This window comes from Hemitrygon akajei, chromosome 10, assembly GCF_048418815.1.
Source record: "Hemitrygon akajei chromosome 10, sHemAka1.3, whole genome shotgun sequence".
NCBI lineage: Eukaryota > Metazoa > Chordata > Chondrichthyes > Myliobatiformes > Dasyatidae > Hemitrygon > Hemitrygon akajei.
This window is the reverse complement of record NC_133133.1, coordinates 147,567,426-147,589,133: the sequence shown is the minus strand read 5'-3', so window position 1 is coordinate 147,589,133 and position 21,708 is coordinate 147,567,426. Positions and strand designations below refer to the sequence as shown.

Here is a 21,708-nt window from a genome sequence, read left to right as displayed (position 1 = left end):
AAAAGGGCAATAGTAAAAGAAATAAGTAGCCTGCCACATGTTTCTTTCATTTGAATAGAACTGACAAGATTAAGGAAAACACAGGTTTTGTGTTTCCCTGTAAAATTACCTGGAAATTCATTGGATGGGTAAGGATTTTTCTCTTCATTCTCTTCAACCTGGTAGTCATCCAATCCAATCTATGATACATGGAAAGTAAAATGCATGGTGAATACTGGAGACTTTTGAACATAGAACTTCCAGTATTCAAGAAAAACTATTACACAGGATTAATGACGCTAAAGAAAACTTGATGCTTCAAGCTAATTAGTTGCAATTTACTCAAATATATTTTTAACCTTTGAAACACCTTCCCAACTCCGAGATATACATTAAACGTTCTCATTCAGGGATCAGTTATCCCTTCAAGTATTTGTGTTTGAAACAAATTTAGGAAATGCATGATTTAATTTTGCTAACTTTTTGGACAATGGATTTGATAGTAAATTGTATTATATTCATTGAGCCCTTGTCTCAAGTTCATTGCTCACAGCCTTAATAACCTTTTGCAGCCTCAATGGTCCAATTAATCCAGAGGGAAGTAATCCAAGACCAGTAACTAGGCTTTGAATATCAGATCCCAAGGCCCTGCCTCTTGCCTAACCAGGTGACTTGTGACAGAAGGGCTTTATAAATATTTTTAGTTGTCTCTGATGTGTAATTTAAAATCAATTGAAATAGATCTAATTAAAATATATGAATTTTTTCAGAAACATGTCTAATTCATATAAATTGGTTCAAAATTACATTTATTAAAATAAAATAATTCTGCTTTAAAAAAGATAAATAAACACAAATCACTTATATTTTTCCAGTTCATGGCAGTGGCTCCTATGCCAACTGATGGGCCGAAAGTAAAGTTCATTAAAGTCTTGAGGTCAGCACAGCTAAGCTTCGTCCCTGAAATCATGCCTTGTTTAGGTTAAATGCACTGCACAAAAGTCAGGAATCTGTGCAAAGTTGTTTCCTTGTGTTTCTCTCTGGAGTTGCCAGCTGAGGAGCTCCAGGATCTGGGCAGAGTTTCAATAATGACTTATTTTAAAATAAGAAGTTCCACCCTTCCTCCACCCCTTCCTCTTCCCCTGACCTCCACCTACACAGAGATGTTTAGCAGGTGTTAACTATGTAGAAACCCAGCATAAGTTACTTTCGGCATCAATGATATTAAAATCTTCAATATATCGATTATACAATTTTACAATAGACAATAGACAGTAGATGCAGGAGTAGGCCATTTGGCCCTTCTAGCCAGCACTGCCATTCACTGTGATCATGGCTGATCATACACAATCAGTACCCTGTTCCTGCCCTCTCCCCACATCCCTTGACCCCGCTATCTATAGGAGCTCTATCTAACTCTCTCTTGAATGCATCCAGAGACTTGGCCTCCACTGCCTTCCACATATCCACCACTCTCTGGGTGTAAAAGTTTTTCCGCATCTCTGTTCTAAATGGCCTACCCCTTATTCTTAAACTGTGGCCATTTCTGGACTAGTTCTGGACTCACACATCAGCGGGAACATGCTTCCTGCCCCCAGTGTGTCCAATCCCTTAATAATCTTATATGTTTCAATCAGATCCCCTCTCATCCTTCTAAATTCCAGTGTATACAAGCCTAGTCGCTCCAATCTTTCAACATATGACAGTCCTGCCAAGTCCCGCCATATGACAGTCTGGGAATTAACCTTGTGAACCTACGCTGCACTCCCTCAATAACAAGAATGTCCTTCCTCAAATTTGGAGACCAAAACTGCACACAATACTCCAGGTGGGGTCTCACCAGGGCCCTGTACAGCTGCAGAAGGACCTCCTTTACTCCTATACTCAATTCCTCTTGTTATAAAAGCCAGCATGCCATTAGCTTTCTTCACTGCCTGCTGTACCTGCATGCTTGCTTTCATTGACTGATGTACTTGTATACGCATTGAAGTCTGTCAATGTTTGCACATTCTGCCAACTCTTATATAATTATAGAGTTTTATGAACAAAGTGAATTTAACAGATTTGAATCTTAGAAACATAGAAAAACCTACAGCACAATATAGGTCCTTCCGCCCACAAAGCTGTGCCGAACATGTCCCTACCTTAGAACTACCTAGGCTTTACCCATTTTCTAAGCTCCAGGAGTCTCTTAAAAGACCCTATCGTTTCTGCCTCCACTGCAGGCAGCAGCAGCCCATTCCACGTACTCACCACTCTCTGCGTAAAAATCTTACCCCTGACATCTCCTCTGTACCTACTTCTAAGCACCTTAAAACTATGCCCTCTTGTGCTAGCCAGTTCAGCCCTGGGGTAAAGCCTCTGACTATCCACACGATCAATGCCTCTCATTATCTCGTGCACCTCTATCAGGTTACCTCTCATCCTCCGTCGCTCCGAGGAGAAAAGGCCGAGTAAATAACTAAATAACTAAAATTATATTAGTGTGATCAAAAGCTATATTATTCCTATATCATCTAAGATGATGGAGGTATTTAGGAAATGCAGAGGTGCTTTTGGATTCATATTTAAATTCCTCGGCCAATGCTCCGTTGTGAGGAAAAGGCAGCAGCAGCAGCAGCTTCAGAAATAATCTCACAGTTTACGTAATTCATTTGAATTACAAGTCAAAGTTCAAAGTCTTGGTACATATTGGCACAAATGACATAGGTAGGAAAGGTGAAGAGGTCCTGAAGAGAGATTTCAGAAAGCTTAAACGAGGGCATCCAGGATAGAAATCTCTGGAATGTTGCCCGTGCCATGCACCAGTGAGGGTAAAGATAGGATGATTTGGCAGGTGAGTGCATGGCCGAGAAACTGGTCCAATGGACAGGGGTTCAGATTTCTGGACCATTGGGATCTCTTGTGCAACCTGCACAAAAGTGACAGGTTACAGCTGAACTCAAGGGGGTCCGATATCATTATAGGCAGGTTTGCTAGAGCTGTTCGGGATGGTTTAAACTGATTTGGTAGGGGGGTGGGAACCGGAGTGATAGGGCTCAGGACTGGGTAGTTGGTTTACAAACAGAGGCAATGCATAGTAAGAATGCTAGCAAGGACAGGCTCTTGATAGGTCAAAACTGCAGTCAATGGGATTAGCTGCAATGTAAAAGGGGGACAAAATCAAAAATAGTGATAAATACAGGACTGAAGGTGTTATATTTAAATGCACACAGTGTACGGAATAAGACAGATGAACTTGTACCACAGTTACAGATTGGCATGTATGACATTGTGGGCATCACTGAACTGTGGCTGGAAGAAGATTATAGCTGGGAGCTTAACGTCCAAGGATTGAAAGGCAGATAGGCAGAAGGGGTGGTATTGTTCTGTTGGTAGAAAATTAAATCAAATCATAAGAAGAGCTGACATAGGAATGAAAGATGTAGAATCATGGGTAGAGCTAATAAACCGCAAGGGCAGTAAGACCTCCAAACAGTAGCAAAGATGTGGTGTACAATTTACACCGGGAGTGAGAAAATGCATGTCAAAAAGACAATGTTACAGTAGTCATGGGGGATTTCAAAATTCAGAAAGAATGGGAAAATCAGCTTGGTGCTGGATCCCAAGAGGGAAAATTTGTAGAATGCCTACAATATAGCTACTTAGAGTAGCTTGTGGTTGAGCCCACTCAGGGATCAGCTATTTTGGATTGGGTGTTGGGTAACCAACAGGAACTGATTAGAGAGCTTAAGGTAAAGGAACTCAAGTAAGAGACAACAATCGTGATATGACAGAATTCACCCTGCAATTTGAGAAGGAGAAGCTAAAGTCAGATGCATCAGTATTGCAGTGGAGTAAAGGGAATTACACAGGCATGAGAGTGGAGCTGGCCAAAACTGATTGGAAGGGAACACTAGCAGGTATACAGCAAAGCAGCAATGGCTAGAGTTTCTGGGAGCACATTAGAAGGCACTGGATAGATACATCCCAAAGAAGAGAAAATATTCGAAAGGAAGATGACAAAACCAGCCAAGAGAAGTCAGAGCTATCATAAAAGCCAAAGAGAGGGCACATAATAGAGCAAAAAATGAGTGGGAAGTTAGAAGATTGGGAAGGTTTTAAAAACCAACAGAAAACAATGAAAGGAATCATAAAGAAGAAATAGATGGAATAAAAATTTAAGCTAGCTAATAATATTAAAGAGGACACCAAAAATTTCTTCAGATTTATATAAAGTGTAAAAGAGAGGTGAGGGTAGATATTGGACCATTGGAAAATGATGCTGGAGAGGTAATAATGGGGCCAAGGAAATGACAGATGAACTTAATAAGTATTTTGAATCAGTTTTCACTGTGGAAGACATTAGCAGTATCCCAGAAGTTTGAGAGTGTCAGGGCGCAGAAGTTGAGTGAAGTTGCCATTACAAGGGTTGGAAAACTGAAATGCCATTTGGACCAGATGGACTATACCCCAGAGTTCTGAAAGTGGTAGCTGAAGAGATTGTGGAGGCATTAGTTATGACCTTTGAAGAATCAAAAGATTCTGGCATGGTCCTCGATGACTGGAAAATTGCAAATGTCACTCCACTCTTCAAGAAGGGAGAGAGGAAGAAGTAAGGTAATTATAGGCCAGTTAGTCTGACATCAGTGGTTGGGAAGATATTAAGAGTCGATTGTTAAGGATGTGGTTTCGGGGTACTTGGCAGCACATGATGAAATAGGCCAGGGTCAGCATGGTTTCATTAAGAGAATATCTTGCCTGACAAATCTGTTGGAATTTTTGAAGAAATAAAAAGCAGGATCGACAAAGGAGAAGTGGTGGACATTGTGTACTTGGATTTTCAGAAAAACTTTGACATGATGTCACACACGTGGCCGCTTAACAAGTTAAGAGCCCATGGTACTACAGGAAAGATACTAGCATGGACAGAGCATTGGCTGATTGGCAGGAGGCAGTGAGTAGGAATAAAAGGAGCCTTTTCTGGTTGGCTGCTAGTGACTAGTGGTGTTCTGCAGCGGTCGGTGTTGGAACTACCCATTTCTTTTTATGTTATATGTCAATGATTTGGGTGACAGTATTGACGGCTTTGTGGCCAAGTTTGCAGGTGCTACAAGGATATGTGGAGGGTCAAGTAGTGTTGAGGAGGCAGAGAGGCTACAGAAGGACTTAGACAGATTAGGAGAATGGGCAAAGAAGTAGCAGATATTGTCGGGAAATGTATGGTGATGCAAATTGATCGATGAAATAAAAGCATAGACTATTTCCTCATGCAGGATTCCCAAAAGTTTAACTTGCAGGTTGAGTAAGTGGTGAGGAAAGAAAATTTCAAGCATTCATTTCAAGAGGACTAGAATATAAAAGCAAGGATGTAATGCTGAGGATTTATAAGGCACTGATAAGGCCTCACTTGGAGTACTGTAAGCTGTTTTAGGTCCCTTAACAAAGAAAGTATATGCTGACATTAGCGAGGGTTTCAAAGGAGGTTCATGAAAATGGTTCCGGGGTTGAAAGGCTTGACATATGAGGAGCAGTTGATGACTCTGGGCCTGTACTCACAAATTCAGAAGAATCAGGAGGAATCTCATTGAAACCATTCGAATGTTCAAAGGCCTCGACAGAGAGCATGTGGAGGGTAAGTTGCCTATGGTGGGGTGGGGGGGGGGTTTAAGACCAGGGGACACAGCGAAATAGAGGGATGTCCACTTTGAATGGAGATGAGGAATTTCTTTAGCCAGGTGTGGTGAACGAGATATACCTGTCTGACTGCTCCTGTGGCTCCTCCCACAGACCCTGCTGACTGCTCCTGTGGCTCCTCCCACAGACCCCTGTATAAAGGCGACTGTGGGCTGCTGCTCTCCCTCATTTTCCCCAGGATGTAGTGCTGTTTATTCTTCCAGTCAATAAAAGCCGATATCTCACTTCCTAAGTCTCAGCGTGAGTTATTGATGGTGCATCACCAGGGAGTAGTGAATCTATAGAATTCGTTGCCACAGGTGACCGTGGAGGCCAAGTCATTGGGTATATTAAAGGCAGAGATTCTTGATTAGTCAGAGCATGAAGGGATATGGGGAGAAGGCAGGAAATTAGGGCTGAGAGGGAAATGGATCAGCTGTGATGAAGTGGTGGAGCAGACTCGATGGGCCAAATGACATAATTCTGCTCCTATATCTTACAGTCTTGTGGTCTAAACTTTTATCAAAGTACATATACAACCATGAGATTCATTTTCTTGTGGGCATCTCAATAAATACAAGAAATACAATAGAATCAGTGAAGGACTGCACCAGACAGGACGGACAAACAACCAATGTGCAAAGGACAACATATCGTGCATGTACAAAAAGAAATAAAATCATAATTAAATGATCAATAAACATTGAAAACACGAAAAGCAGAGTGCTTGAAAGTGAGTCCACACGTTGTGGGAACAGTTCAGTGATGGGGTGAGTGAAGTTGAGTGAATTTATCCGAGTAGAGCAGGGGGCTAAGCTCACAGCCTTGTGGTGAACCTGTGCTGATAGAGATTGTGGAGGAGATGTTGTTGCTAATCTGAACTAACTCTGATCTGCAGGTGAGAAAATTGAGGAGCTAATTGCACAAGGAAGTACTGAGGCCAAGATCTTGAAGCTTATTGATTAGTTTTCAGGAGATGACAGTATTGAATGCCAAGCTATAGGTGATAAAGAGCATCCTGATATACGCATTTTTGCTTTTCAGATATTCCAGGGTTGAGTGAAGAGCCAATGAAATGGCATCTGCAGATGACCTGTTGTGACTGAGGCAAATTGGAGCGGATCCAATTCACTTCCAGGCAGGAGCTATTTTGTTGCCTCACTAACCTCACAAAACACTTCATCACAGTGGATGTAAGTGCTGCTGGATGACTGTCATTGAGGTAGGTCACCAGGCTCTTCTTGGGCACTGCTACAATTGGAGTCTGCCTGAAGTAGGTGGGTACCTCACACTGCTGAAGTGAGAGGTTAAAGAGATCAGTGAACACTCCAGCCAACTGATCAGCACAGGTGTTTAGTACTTGGCCAGGTACCCCGTCTGGGCTAGATGCTTCCTGTGGGTTCACCGTCCTGGAGGATGCTGTTGCATTGTCTTCACAGACTGAAATCACAGGGTCATCTGGATCTGTGGGAGTTCAGTAAAGTTCCTCAATGTTTTGTGGTCAAAGTGAGCATAAAAGCCACTGAGCTCATCTGGGAGTGACGCCTTGTTGTCACCTATGTCACTTGGTTCACTCTGTCGGAGATGATAGCATTCAAACCTTGCCACAGCTGTTAAGAATTCTTCAGTGTTTGAAGTTTGGTCTGGAATTGCCACTTTGCACATGAGACAGCTTTCTGGACCTCTTGTGTTTTACTTTGTCATCAGACCTAAATGTCACTGATCTGGCCCTCAGCAGATTGTGAATCTCATGGTGCATCCAGGGCTTCTGCTTGGGGAAGACTCGGAATCATGTTGTGGGAACACAGTGTCTCTGTCTGTTTTTATGAAGTCCACAACAACCTTAGTGTATTCATTCATATCCTCTGATGAGTCCTTGAACACCCAGTTCAGCACCTCGAAGCAATCTTGCAGCCGCTCCTCTGCCTCCCATGACCACTTCTTTGTCTCTGGAGACTTGCTCTTTAGCCTATCTCTGTATGCAGGTAGGTGGCTAACACCCTCATAGCAAAAAATCTTGAACTACAATTTTGCACATTGCTTTAAGTGAGAGATAATGACGGTTGATTACCAACTGCAAATGCATATGCATTATTTTCTTGGTGTTACAATTGCTTTGAAAAGTTCTAATGTTGCACATGTCTTTTGAAAACAGTATTGTCAGGCTTTGTCTTTCAGTGCTGTGCTATTTGAGAAACAGTGGGTGTTACTGAAAAGCTCTACCTGAATCTCTTGCCACTGCCAGCACCCAAGGTGCGCAACCGAGACCTCATCAGTCAGCCCTAAAGGCACGTGTAGAAAAACCACTAACCAAAGCAATAAAGACACCACTGAACAAATTGCATCCCAACATATTTAATGTGCTGCATCAAACAACATAATAGCTTACATCTATCTTTCTTCTCAAACTACAAAACAAAAATGTCCTTGAATATCAGAGCAAGGAGTTTGCTTTCAGGTTTAGTAAAAGGAACCAGGAGAATCTTAATGATCATATCCCAAGAAGCAGAGAGATGTTTCTATTCAAGCAGGGCCTTTAGACGTTCCAGGGTACCTGCTGGTTGACCTAGCAGAATGCTGCCACTGTGCTCTCTGCTCTAAGGTAATGTGGCTACAGTGGTGACACATAAATCATGACCTCACAAGTAAAAACAGAAAATGCAGTAAATAACCAGTAGGTCAGACAGCATATAATAGGTAGAGAAACAGTTAATGTATTAAACTAATGACCCTTCATTTCAAAAAGAGAATTTCTTCGACCAGTGACATTAATTCTGTTTCTCTTTCCACATTTGCTGTTTGTCTTGCTGAATGAATCCAGCATTTTTTAATTTCAGATTTACAGCATCTGCAGTTTTTGAATTTTCATGCTCTCTTAAGATTAATTAAAGTGAGTTCTTCCAATTTGACATTTTCAATGAAAAGCTGGCATACAGTTCTGACATTCACCTCTTTCTTACTTTGCTAACACCCTTTCCTTATAAAACATTCACTTACTCAAGTGAAAAAGTTGCCTCTATATTTTTCTACCCCCTGTTGCCACATGCCTGGTGCCCTCCCAGTCACTTTTGTCCCCCTTTCACGTTATGCTCCATATGTCTCTCTTTTCCATCAAACAGCAAGAGCAGCACATATGTGCTAACCCTCCCTTTGCAGATTCTGGGAAGCAAGTTGATGTAGTAAAATGGTCAAATTATGCAAAACACAGCAGAGCTGTACAAAGGATTAATGGTATGGTTGCTATACTATGGAGTACCACTAGGTTTGTCCAGAAAATGCATTGTTCACTAAGCTTTTGATAGTAGCTTGACAGTGATTGTAGCATTGTTTTTATACATGTCTAGAGTTCTGAGTAGAATGATTAGCCATTTGTGCACAAATATACCCCATCATTTCTCCTTCAAAGCCATGTGATCCCTGAGAAATGAAAGGGTGTTTGATTAAAATTGTCATTTGTTAAGAAAAATTTTGGTACCAACTGGGTCTTTATTTTGCATTCATTAATTTAATAAGGCAATTAATCCTGTAGTGTGATTGTGTAGAGTCAAGCTGTGGAAAATTCTCTTATCCTCTATCACTAAGAGAATGTAGTTCCTTCTTTTTTAAGGAATATTTACATATCGGGAATGGGAACAGAAATGGTTGCGTCAGTGCGTTTTTTTTTGAATGGCTTGCAGTGGTGGTAAATGTAGGAATGATGGTGGTTAATTTATTTGAGCTATTGCCAGAGTTCCAGAACATTGATCCATTAGTTGTGAGATCAGATACCTCCATGGGAATGGGATTGCTCTATGAGCCAGTATGGATATAATGGTCTGAAATACTCTACTTCCATGCTGCAAAGAAATACAGCAATTAGTGAATTTAATTCCAAGTAATCAAGAAAGATATATAAAAAAGCATAATCCGATTTGAAGTCCTACTTCTACATATAAATTTACCCATTCGGTCTTACTCCCTTTGTTTTTTTATTTCTGATAAAGGATCCTGGACCTGAAACATTAACTGTTTTCCTTCCCACAGATGCTGCCTAATTTGCAAAATACTCTCAATGTTTTCAGTTTTTGTTTCAAATCTCCAGCAACTGCAGTTTATTTATTATTTTCAGTTAATACAGATACAAATTCAGTAAGATTAATTCTGTCAGTATTAATAAAAGGTACTTCTTCTATGAGCAAGAGCAATAGATATCTTACTAGATCTTTCTGGTTGAAAATCTCGTTAATGATGAATTCCGGACATTGCATTACTACTGACATTATTTTTCAAGTTTGATGCCAGAAATACAATACTAGCAACACAGAAGTCTCACCCAAATATGGAGATGCAACATTAGTAATGATTTTTGGTGTAACTTTGGTGTAACTAGCTTCATGAGTTTTACCTAAATGAAGGAGGGAACATCTGAGTTAATCATCCAAATACTCTAGTCTCTTCTGATGACAATTTGAAGAGTCACATTATGAACTGTTTGGAAGGCTATCTGTTTATCTTACCAAAAAGGAATAGTATATAGTATACAAAAGTATCAATCAAAATGTTATCAGAAGAATTAATATTAATATAGTATATAGGTGTTTTCAACACAAAGTATGTAAGCTTTTTAAACTAACCTTTGTAGCAGGTGGCACATCTCCATCTGCAGTGATTGTCTTTAGCTCAATTTTTTCTTCTTTCTTTTCTTCATCTATGGGCTTCTTTTCAATATCTGTTGTTTTCTCTGGACTTGAGTTCCTAAAAGTTAATTTTTTGAACAAAGTTAGCAAATACTGTAAATAAAATTTATGCAGTTGACACCACTAGCATCCAGGTAAAGAAAGGTAAACAAATAAAATAAAAACTCAAAATGCTGGCAGAACTCAGCAGGCCAGACAGCATCTATGGGAGGAGGTAGAGACGACGGTTCGGGCTGAAACCCTTCATCAGCCCGAAACGTCGTCACTACCTCTTCCCATAGATGCTGTCTGGCCTGCTGAGTTCTGCCAGCATTTTGAGTTTTTATTTATTTCCAGCATCTGCAGATTCACTCGTGTTGCCTTTAAACAAATAAAATATTTATTTTCCCCTCTATTTATATCTTCACACATTTGACTTTGGAACAAAACTAGTTAAGTTCAACAGATGAATAAACTGGAGAAAAACAAAAAGGTAGATTTGCTTTAAATCTCTATTTTTCTCTTTCAAAGCCAAAACGACCAACTATCTCTACACCTCTGTTAAACTTTTCTTTTGTCAAGTGAACACTATGGAATGAGTAACAAATGTTTCTGATTACCTGTCCAAAGATTCAAGATAAAAAAAATCACATGTAATAAAAATTTGCAGATTGAAACAGACTAAAAAAGTGAACTAACTCCACACAGAGGTCATTTATTGCTTCTTGATGTAATGGTTATCCTAGAACATCAGGCAACTACAGAAAAAAACATGCATATCTTCTTTTACGGTCAAAGAAATCATGCTGACACAGAGTTCTGGGCATGCTGAAGGAAAATTCTGAAGAAGTTCAATGCACTTCTGCACTATAAACACCTTAAGCCACTTTTTATAATGCTATTTACATTGTAAATACATGCTGGTGTTTATGTGTTTATGCATATTTTACTTCATAACTGTACTTTAACCTCTAAGTATATTTTTAAAGAATTCTTTATTCTTAAAATGCTGAATGTGGATGTTTTTTGGTGCAGTCGTGCCAATACAACAGTAAATTCTTAATTCATGCAAATGTACTGTATATGGTGAATAAAGTTGATCCTTGAATCTTGAGATACCATGTAGGAAGGAGTTCTTTGCACCTTATCCTCTTCTTCAGTCCTTACATCTACTTCACCCTGCACCCTCTTCATTACAACTGGAGATAGTATCACTGTTTATTTCTTTGCCCTCCTTTCCCATCACATGAAAGACTTATTGCTCTACATCTATTCAAGCACAGTCCTAAAACAACGCAAGACGTTTAAAATTTTGAGTTCCTTTAAAGTTAGTAAGTATCTGCCTGAGAAATCTTTCTGTAGCATTCACAAAGCATGGTAAAATCAAAGTCCAAAGTAATTTTTTAATCAAAGTACACATATGAAGCCATGTGAGATGAAGAGCCCTTGAAGACGAGTTCAGTGTTGCAGTGAGTGAAGTTATCTCCTCAGTGTTAGGAGCCTGAAGGCTGAGGGGTAATAACTTTTCCTAAACCTGGTGATGCGGGTCCTGAGGCTCCTCAATTGCACTCCAACATTGGAAACATGCTAAGGGTGACCAAATATCTCTTAGCCTCACTGATCTGTGAAAGTTATAAGGCTAATTCTTATATTATTTCCAAATGTATCTGGATGATTATATATTTGACAACATTGTATGCTGAGCAGAAAGTGAACGTGGATGTGATACACACCGTTTTGTATATAACTTTTCTCAGGAACTGCACTTCCTAGTTTTGAAATGTGAATTCAGATTCTATAAACTTGAGTTATTTTTGGGCCGGTAAGAAACAATGATTTATAAAGTTCTTACTTCGCATGAAAGGAAATAAGCCTGCCAGTGCAAACTGTTCTGGAAGAGAAAAAACTCTCCTGTCCCTGAGCACGTGGCAAACTTACAATGATCTTTGCATAAGCCATTGAGTTGTTAAAAAATAAAATCATAAAATTAAACATTACCATTTAAAAAAATTAGCAAAGAGTAATCTAGATGGGAAATATATTCCAATATTGCTAGCTTTTGATCATCCCAAGAAAATCCTTGATGATTCATTTTATATTCCTAAACTACTTTTTTGATCTTTATGAATGCAGACCAAAGCACTCAGATCCAGGCTGAATTAAGAAGAATTAACTTTTCACAGCTGGATTGAAGTTCCATCGACAAAATCTAATGTAAAATAGGCCATTAAAAGGCAAAGTCAGAACAAGATATGACCTTGCTAGTTTTCTGCGTTCTTTTTCTTCTTCCTCCTCCTTCTGGGCAGAAGTCAAACTTTCTGCATCTGCCAGATTGTCCACAGCAATGGCCAAAAATACATTTAGAAGTATATCTGGTTGCAGGCAAGCAGAGTCAAGGCAAATACAGAATTGATGACTTCAGTATTCAACAAGATAGAGGCAAGTTTATCAATATAGATAATTAACATTGTAAAAGTATACAATATGATAAGGAATTAAACCATTCCAGAATAGAACTGGTATTTCTGCACATTGCAGTCAAATACTTTGTACTCTGATGCTGGGGTCCAGTGGTGGAGCATGAACTTTCCTTTACTCAGTAATTACAGTGAATCTGTGACAAGTTAAATCTGACACAAAGTCATCAATCGATAAAATTAAACAGCTGGGTATCTGTAAGGCATATTTCAGGAATTCTGCAATTTTTTGATTGATTATATTAATTTAAATGCACTTAATCATTTTGTGTTTGGTAGTGTTTCTGTATTTTTATAAATTTTGTTTCATAAAAGATGTATTAATAAAAAAAAATAGAAAACCTACAGCACAATGCTGTGCTGAACATGTACTTACTTTAGAAATTACCTGGGGTTACACATAGCCCTCCATTTTTCTAAGCTCCATGTACCTATCCAAGAGTCTCTTAAAAGATCCTATTGTATCCACCTCCACCACCATCACTGGTAGCCCATTTTGCGCACTCACCACTCTCTGCGTAAAAAAACTTACTCCTGACATCTCCTCTGGACTTTCTTCCAAGCACCTTAAAACTATGCCTTCTTGTATTAGCCATTTCAGCCCTGGGAAAAAGCCTCTGACTACCCATGTGATCAAAGCCTCTCATCATCTTACACACATCAATCAGGTCACCTCTCATTCTCCGTCGCTCCAAGGAGAAAAGGCCAAGTTCACTCAACCTATTCTCATAAGGCATGCTCCCCAATCCAGGCAACATCCTTGTAAATCTCCTCTGCACCCTTTCTATGGTTTCCACATCCTTCCTGTAGTGAGGTGACCAGAACTGAGCACAGTACTCCAAGTGGGGTCTGACTAGGGTCCTATATAGCTGTAACATTACCTCTCGGCTCTTGAACTCAATCCCACGGTTGATGAAGGCCAATACACCGTATGCCTTCTTAACCATACAGTCAACCTGCGAAGCAGCTTTGAGTGTCCCGTGGACTCGGACTCCAAGATCCCTCTGATCCTCCACACTGCCAAGAGTTTTACCATTACTACTATATTCTGCCATCATATTTGACCTACCAAAATGAACCACCTCACAATTATCTGGGTTGAACTCCATCTGCCATGTCTCAGCTCAGTTTTGCATCCTATCGATGTCTGCTGTAACCTCTGACAGCCCTCCACACTATCCACAACACCCCAAACCTTTGTGTCATCAGCAAATATACTAAGCAAACCCCCCACTTCCTCATCCAGGTCATTTATAAAAATCACAAAGAGGAAGGATCCCAGAACAGATCCCTGAGGCACTCCACTGGTCACTGACCTCCATGCAGAATATGACCTGTCTACAACCACTCTTTGCCTTCTGTGGGGAAGCCATTTCTGGATCCACAGAGCAAGGCCCCCTTAGATCCCATACCTCCTTACTTTCTCAATAAGCCTTGCATGGGGTACCTTATCAAATGCCTTGCTGAAATCAATATACACTACATCTACTGCTCTACCTTCATCAATGTGTTTGGTCACATCCTCAAAAATTCAATCAGGCTCATAAGGCATGACCTGTCTTTGACAAAGCCATGCTCCTGATCATATTATACCTATCCAAATGTTCATAAGTTCTCCTCTCAGAATCTTCTCCATCAACTTATCAACCACTGAAATAAGACTCATTGTTCTATAATTTCCTGGGCTACCTCTACTCACTTTCTTGAATAAGGGAACAACATCCTCAAACCTCCAATCCTCCAGCACCTCTTCCGTCCCCATTGATGGTGCAAAGATCATCGCCAGAGGCTCAGCAATCTCTTCTCTCACCTCCCACAGTAGCCTGTGGTATATCTCATCTGGTCCTGATGACTTAATCCAACTTGATACTTTCCAAAAGCTCCAGCACATCCTCTTTCTTAATGTCTATGTGTTCAAGTTTTTCAGTCTGCTGTAACCATATAACCATATAATAATGACCACAGAAACAGGCCATCTTGGCCCTTCCAGTCCGTGCTGAGCGCTTACTCTCACCTAGTCCCACCTACCTGCACTCAGCCCATAACCCTCCATTCCTTTCCTGTCCATATACCTATCCAATTTTTTAAAAATGAGAAAATCATACCTGCCTCTACCGCTTCTACTGGAAGCTCATTCCTCACAGCTACCACTCTCTGAACAAAGAAGTTCCCCCTTGTGTTACCCCTAAACTTTTGCCCCTTAACTCTCAACTCATGTCCTCTTGTTTGAATCTCCTCTACTCTCAATGGAAAAAGCGTATCCACGTCAACTCTATCTATCCCCCTCATAATTTTAAATACCTCTATCAAGTCCCCCCTCAACCTTCTACGCTCCAAAGAATAAAGACCTAACTTGTTCAATCTTTCGCTGTAACTTAGGTGCTGAAACCCAGGTAACATTCTAGTAAATCTCCTCTGTACTTTCTCTATTTTGTTGACATCTTTCCTATAATTCGGTGACCAGAACTGTACACAATACTTCATATTTGGCCTCACCAATGCCTTGGCCTCACCAATGCCTCACCAATATTTGGCCTCACCAATGCCTTTTAACATTACATCCCAACTCCTATACTCAATGCTCTGATTTATAAAGGCCAGCATACCAAAAGCTTTCTTCACCACCCTATCCACATGAGATTCCACCTTCAGGGAACTATGCACCATTACTCCTAGATCACTCTGTTCTACTGCATTCCTCAATGCTCGACCATTTACCATGCATGTCCTATTTTGATTATTCCTACCAAAATGTAGCATCTCACACTTATCAGCATTAAACTCCATCTGCTATCTTTCAGCCCACTCTTCTAACTGGCCTAAATCTCTCTGCAAGCTTTGAAAACCTACTTCATTATCCACAACACCACCTATCTTAGTATCATCTGCATACTTACTAATCCAATTTACCACCCCATCATCCAGATCATTAATGTATATGACAAACAACATTGGACCCAGTACAGATCCCTGAGGCACACCATGAGTCACCTGCTTCCAACCTGACAAACAGTTACCCACCACTACTCTCTGGCATCTCCCATCCAGCCACTGTTGAATCCAATTCACTACTTCAATATTAATACCTAATGATTGAACCTTCTTAACTAACCTTCTGTATGGAACCTTGTCAAAGGCCTTACTGAAGTCCATATAGACAACATCCACTGCTTTACCCTCGTCAACTTTCCTAGTAACCTCTTCAAAGAATTCAGTAAGATTTGTCAAACGTGACCTTCCACGCACAAATCCATGTTGACTGTTCCTAATCAGACCCTGTCTATCCAGATAATTATATATACCATCTCTAAGAATACTTCCCATTAATTTACCCACCACTGATGTAAGTCATCCCTACAATCACCAAGGTCCTTTTCTGTAGTGAATACTGAAGCAAAGTATTCATTAAGTACCTCTGCTATCTCCTCCGGTTCCATACACACCTTTCCACTGTCACGCTTGATTGGTCCTATTCTCTCATGTCTTATCCTCTTGCTCCTCACATACTTGTAGAATGCCTTGGGGTTTTCCTTAATCCTGCTTACCAAGGCCTTCTCATGGCCTCTCCTGGCTCTCCTAATTTCATCCTCAAGCTCCTTCCTGTTAGCCTTATAATTTTCTAGATCTCTATCATTACCTAGTTTTTGAACCTTTCATAAGCTTTCTTTTCTTCTTGACTAGCTTTTCAACAGCTTTTATACACCATGATTCCTGTACCCTACCATCCTTTCCCTGTCTCAATGGAACATACCTATGCACAATGCCATGCAAATATCCCCTGAACATTTGCCACATTTCTGCTATACACTTCCCTGAAAACATCTGCTCCCCATTTATGCTTCCAAGTTCCTGCCTGATAGCTTCTTCTTTCCCCTTACTCCAATTAAATGATTTCCTGACTTGCCTGATCCTATCCCTCTCCAATGCTATGGTAAAGGAGATAGAATTGTGATCACTTTCTCCAAAATACTCTCCCACTGACAGACCTGACACCTGACCAGGTTCATTTCCCAATATCAGATCAAGTACAGCCTCTCCTCTTGTAGGTGTGTCTACATATTGTGTCAGGAAACCTTCCTGAACACACCTAACAAACTCCACCATTTGCTCTAGGGGGATTATAATCAATATTGCGGAAATTAATATCTCCCATCATGTCAACCCTGTTATTATTGCACTGTTCCAGAATCTGTCTCCCTATATGCTCCTCGATGTCCCTGTTACTATTGGGTGGTCTATAAAATACACCCAGTAGAGTTATTGACCTCTTCCTGTTTCAAACTTCCACCCACAGAGACTCAGTAGACAATTCCTCCATGACTTCCTCTTTTTCTGCAGCCATGACACTATCTCTGATCAGCAGTGCCACGCCCCCACCTCTTTTGCTCCCCTCCCTGTCCTTTCTGAAACATCCAAAACCCGGCACTCTAAGTAACCATTCTGCCCCTGAGCCATCCAAGTCTCTGTAACGGCAACAACATCATATCTCCAAGTACTGATCTACACACTAAGCTCATCCGCTTTGTTCATGATACTCCCTGCATTAAAATAGGCATATCTCAAACCATTGGTCTGAGAGTATCCCTTCTCTATCACCTGCCTATCCTCCCTCTCACACTGCCTACAAGCTTTCTCTATTTGTGAACCAACTGGCCCTTCCTCCGTCTCTTCAGTTCGGTTACCTCCCCCCAGCAATTCTAGTTTAAACTCTCCCCATTAGCCTTAGCAAACCTCCCTGCCAGGAAATTGGTCCCCCTCGGATTCAAGTGCAACCCATGCTTATTGTACAGGTCACTCCTGCCCCAAAAGAGGTCCCAATGATCCAGAATAGATTTTCTAGAAACCTAATTTTAAATAGTCCCTTTGCGCCTCAGTTTTTTGTATTTTCTATTCATTTTTAAAAGAAAATCAACCCTTCCATTTCTTCTACCATAGTGCATGACCATACACTTCCCAACAGTGTATTCCATCTGCCATTTCTTTGCCCGTTCTCCTAATCTGTCTCAATCTTTCTGTAGCCTCTCTACTTCCCCAAGACTACTGCCCCTCCATTTATCTTCATATTGTCTGCAAACTTTGCAACATGCATTCATGTCTGATTTGGCAAGGAATCTGTCTGAGATCACAACTTCACCGAAGTTCTAAACATTTTTTTGTGAGTTACAATCTTAAGTATCCTGCACAGCATAAGGACTCATCAATCTCATCAGAGTTGATTTCTTTCAGGATGTTTTCCCCATTAGTTCCCTGAAGGTAAGGTCAGGTTTAGAAGTCATGGAACAGTAACAGGGAATTCTGGGTTATTATCATCAATTCATACAGATTTTAAATTCTCAGAAATTCATGATGATCATATGTTGCATATAACTATCCTGAAATTCATCATTTTAAAATTAAGGAAATTGATTCCAAAATAACCTGGTTAGCAATTCTTGTAGTTCTAAATGGTGTCTCCAGTGCTCATTTCAATAGTGCTGTCAAGCTTAATACTAATGTGGTGGGTCCTTAAAATCTTACGAAAGCTTTGAACTTTAAGTGCTGTTAAAGAGCAAAGGAATACAGTTCCCGCAGATGAAGAGAATGATGAAGTAAATGCAGACCAACATCCCTGGAAAAGATGGTCCTCCATAGGCCATTATCCCATCATACATCACTGAGTTCCAGTCTTCACCAGTCAGGATCTGGGGAAAATCCAAAAAAAGGGACAGCTGAATGCTAAAAATTCAAAAGTGTATAAATAAAACAAAGTCTTTGAGATTCTCAAAAGGTCTGGCACTAGCTGCACAGACAAAACAGAATAATGTTTCTAGGCAATAACTGTCAGGAACAGGAAAAGTTGGTAATAGAACATGCTTTGAGATGCAGCAAATTAAAGGAGGAAAGAACAAAATAGAAACTGTGATATATTGGAAAAGTGAAATGATTAAAGACAAAGGGAACAATAGTGTGAGATAAAAGAAGATACTGAAGGGATACATGAATGACAATTTTACAAGAAGCAGAATACGACAATAGGAAATAACAAATATAGACTGTGAAATGCATTAGTTGGAATTGCTGATAATCTGAAGTTACTGAAATCAATGCTGAGACTGGATGACTGCAAGGTACCTAGCTAGAAAATGGGGCCAGGTTCCTCAATTTTACATTAAACTTCATCAAAAGGATGTAGTAGGCTGAAGATAGACAGGTCAGCATGACAGTAAGAGGGAGAATTAAAATGACAGACAACTGGAAGCTTTTGAATCCCTTCTGGTCATTCTCTCAGTCAAGATAATTGTAAATTGAATGCTTAATAATGCAACCCAGTCTAGAATTAATCAGTTTGTAGAAAATACTTCAACAAAGCATAAAATCCAACAGCAGTTGTCACTCAGCTCCCTGCACATACTTGCAACTTAAAATATTACAGACCGCGAACACGAGTCACGTTCAAGCAACAGCAAGAACTTGGCAATCAATTTTAGTAACACACACAAAATGCTGGAGAAACGCAGCAGGAGAGACAACCTCTACTGAGGGAAAAGAATAGTTGAAGTTTTGAGCTGAGGCTCTTTATCAGAACTGACAATTTTAGTTAATGCTGTTTGCGATCTGAAATTTTGTGGAACGATGCAGGTTTACATGAGACTGAAGATGCTGGAATCTGCAGCAACAACCTTCGGGAGGAACTCAGCAGGCTGAGCAGAATCTGTGCAGTGAAAGGAATTATCAACCCTTTGGACTGAGAACCTGCATCAGGGGTGAGAATAGAGACTGAATCAGCCAATAGATAGAGCAGGGGGAAGAGACAGGAGTCCAAACTAGTGGAGGACTGTAGCTGAAGCACTGGGCTCCAACATCATGATCATAATATACCTGTTTAGTTCAATTCCTACAAATACAAACAACCCAACGGACTAGTTCCTAGACCTAATTTCTCAATCAAGCACAAAATGGTTGGTTCTTTCTTTCATATTCCCCAGCCCTTTGACATTCCAGATGGCACATGATCATGCATGATCCTCATTCAATGCTGCCCAATAGCACACTTATTAAGATGCACAACTTGTTGACGTGTTCAGGAACAAATTTATTTAAAAAGGAGAAATTTTTAATGGAAAAACAATAGAAAAGTAAAGGGCTATGGGGAAGCCTAGGTAGTTCTAAGGTAAGGACATATTCAGCACAGCTTTGTGGGCCGAAGGGCCTGTATTGTGCTGGAGGTTTTCGATGTTTCTAATTAATTTTTGGATTTATTACGTTTGTGATTTATAATATATCTTTAGGAAATTAACATTCTGCAAGCTGGTTAGCAATTTGCCGTTAAGAATGGTGCTTTGATAATGCATATTGTGCTCAAAGGAACCTTAACGTACCTGGAAAACAGTGAGAAGGGACTGAGGAAAGTTATCAAATGTACTCCGTTTAGTTTCCATCTCATCAAAATTGAACTTTCCTCCAAAAAGTTGCATGCCCAGGAGAGAAAAAATTATGATAAAAAGGAAGAGGAGCAGTAACAAAGAAGCAATTGACCGGACTGAGTTCAAAAGAGAGGCCACCAGATTACTCAAGGAATTCCAGTACCTAAATACAGAAACAAAAAAATCATTACGTTCTCATTCACAATGTCAAGGATATTTTAAAATACTTTATTATAATAATTATTGCAAATTGTGCCTGCTATTTGACTTGTAAAGTACTGTCATTTATTGTCTTATCGAATTCTCCGTTATGAATCAAGACTTTCATTCAGTCCATTTGGTTTGCATGTATATAATTACAGATAATAAGACTGTGTTTTCCTTTCTATCCAATCCTTAGATGACCCCTCATCCATTACTTTGTACTTTGTAAATCTGATGATCCCAATAGACTCATGGTTGGCCTATTTAATCATGTCCTGTATAAATATGATGTCACCCAAACTCTCTTACATTTGTCTTCAGCCAGTTTATTCTCCTTGAGCTTCCTGAACCACTTTGGGCGATAATTAAATAATATATCAACTATAAAATCATAAGGTTTGAGACTTATGGAAACTTAGCCGTGGGCATTCAGAGCTGGGTGGCCCCAAGAGGGCAGAGATTGGTAGTAGATGGTGCATGTTCTGCCTGGAGGTTGGTGACTAGTGGCATTCCATTCCACTTTGTGCTTTTATAAATTATTTGGATAAGGAAGTGGAAAGTGGTTTAATAAGTTTGCAGGTTACACAAAAGTTGGTGTTGCTGTGGATAGTGTGGAAGTTTGTTGTAGTTTACAATGGGATCCAGGCAGGATGCAGAGCTGGGTGGAGAAATGGCAGGTGCAATTCAATCCAGAAAAGTGTGAAAATGGACTCTTAAGAAGATCGAACTTAAAGGCAGAGTACAAGCTCAGAGTACTGGAAGTTCAAGAAATCGATGTTCATGCCATCAGGTTGATGTTATTACTTCAACCTGAGTGTAGCTTCATCACGGCAGTAGAGGAGGCCATGGATTGACATATCAGAATGGGAATGGGAAATGGAATTAAAATGGGTGGCCACTGGGAGGTCCCGCTTTTTCTGGCGGACGGAGTGTAGGTGCTAAGTGAAGCGGTCTCCCAATCTACATCGGGTCTCACCGATAAACAGAAAGCTACACCAGGGGAACTGGACACAGTCCCTCTTCACTGATCTCCCTCCTGGCACTTATCCTTGTAAGAGGAACAAGTGCTACACCTCCTCCCTCACTGCCATTCAGTGCCCCAAAAAGTCCTTCCAGTTGAGGCAACAATTCACCTGTGAGTCTGTTGGGGTCATATGATGTGTCCGGTGCATTATGAGGAAGGAAGTATTTGCAGCCTTGAATTGCATTAAAATGGCAAATCCTCAGTGTCTGACCAAGTGCACTCTTGGAGCTTATGGGAGGCCAAGGAGGAAAATATGGAGGGCCTTGTAGCTTCTGGTGATGTTTCAGAAGACAGGAGGGTGGTTGAGGTTA

The 21,708-nt window shown here is 40.3% G+C and overlaps 1 protein-coding gene across 9 annotated transcripts in view; it reads right to left on the bottom strand.

The window, feature by feature from the left end:
- cacna1c (calcium channel, voltage-dependent, L type, alpha 1C subunit) overlaps positions 1–21,708 on the bottom strand; it is a 737,294-nt gene that overhangs the window by 225,186 nt on the left and 490,400 nt on the right. For all 9 annotated transcript variants that reach the window (XR_012100621.1, XM_073059289.1, XM_073059283.1 and 6 more), the window contains exons 14-18: positions 20,125–20,332; positions 18,327–18,447; positions 12,547–12,661; positions 10,248–10,368; positions 110–179 (exon numbers count right to left, since the gene is read on the bottom strand). Coding sequence is in view for 8 of the 9 variants with exons in the window: in XM_073059289.1 (XP_072915390.1) it covers positions 110–179; positions 10,248–10,368; positions 12,547–12,661; positions 18,327–18,447; positions 20,125–20,332 (635 nt within the window). In the remaining variant the exon portion in view is untranslated. The remainder of the gene's footprint in view (positions 1–109; positions 180–10,247; positions 10,369–12,546; positions 12,662–18,326; positions 18,448–20,124; positions 20,333–21,708) is intronic.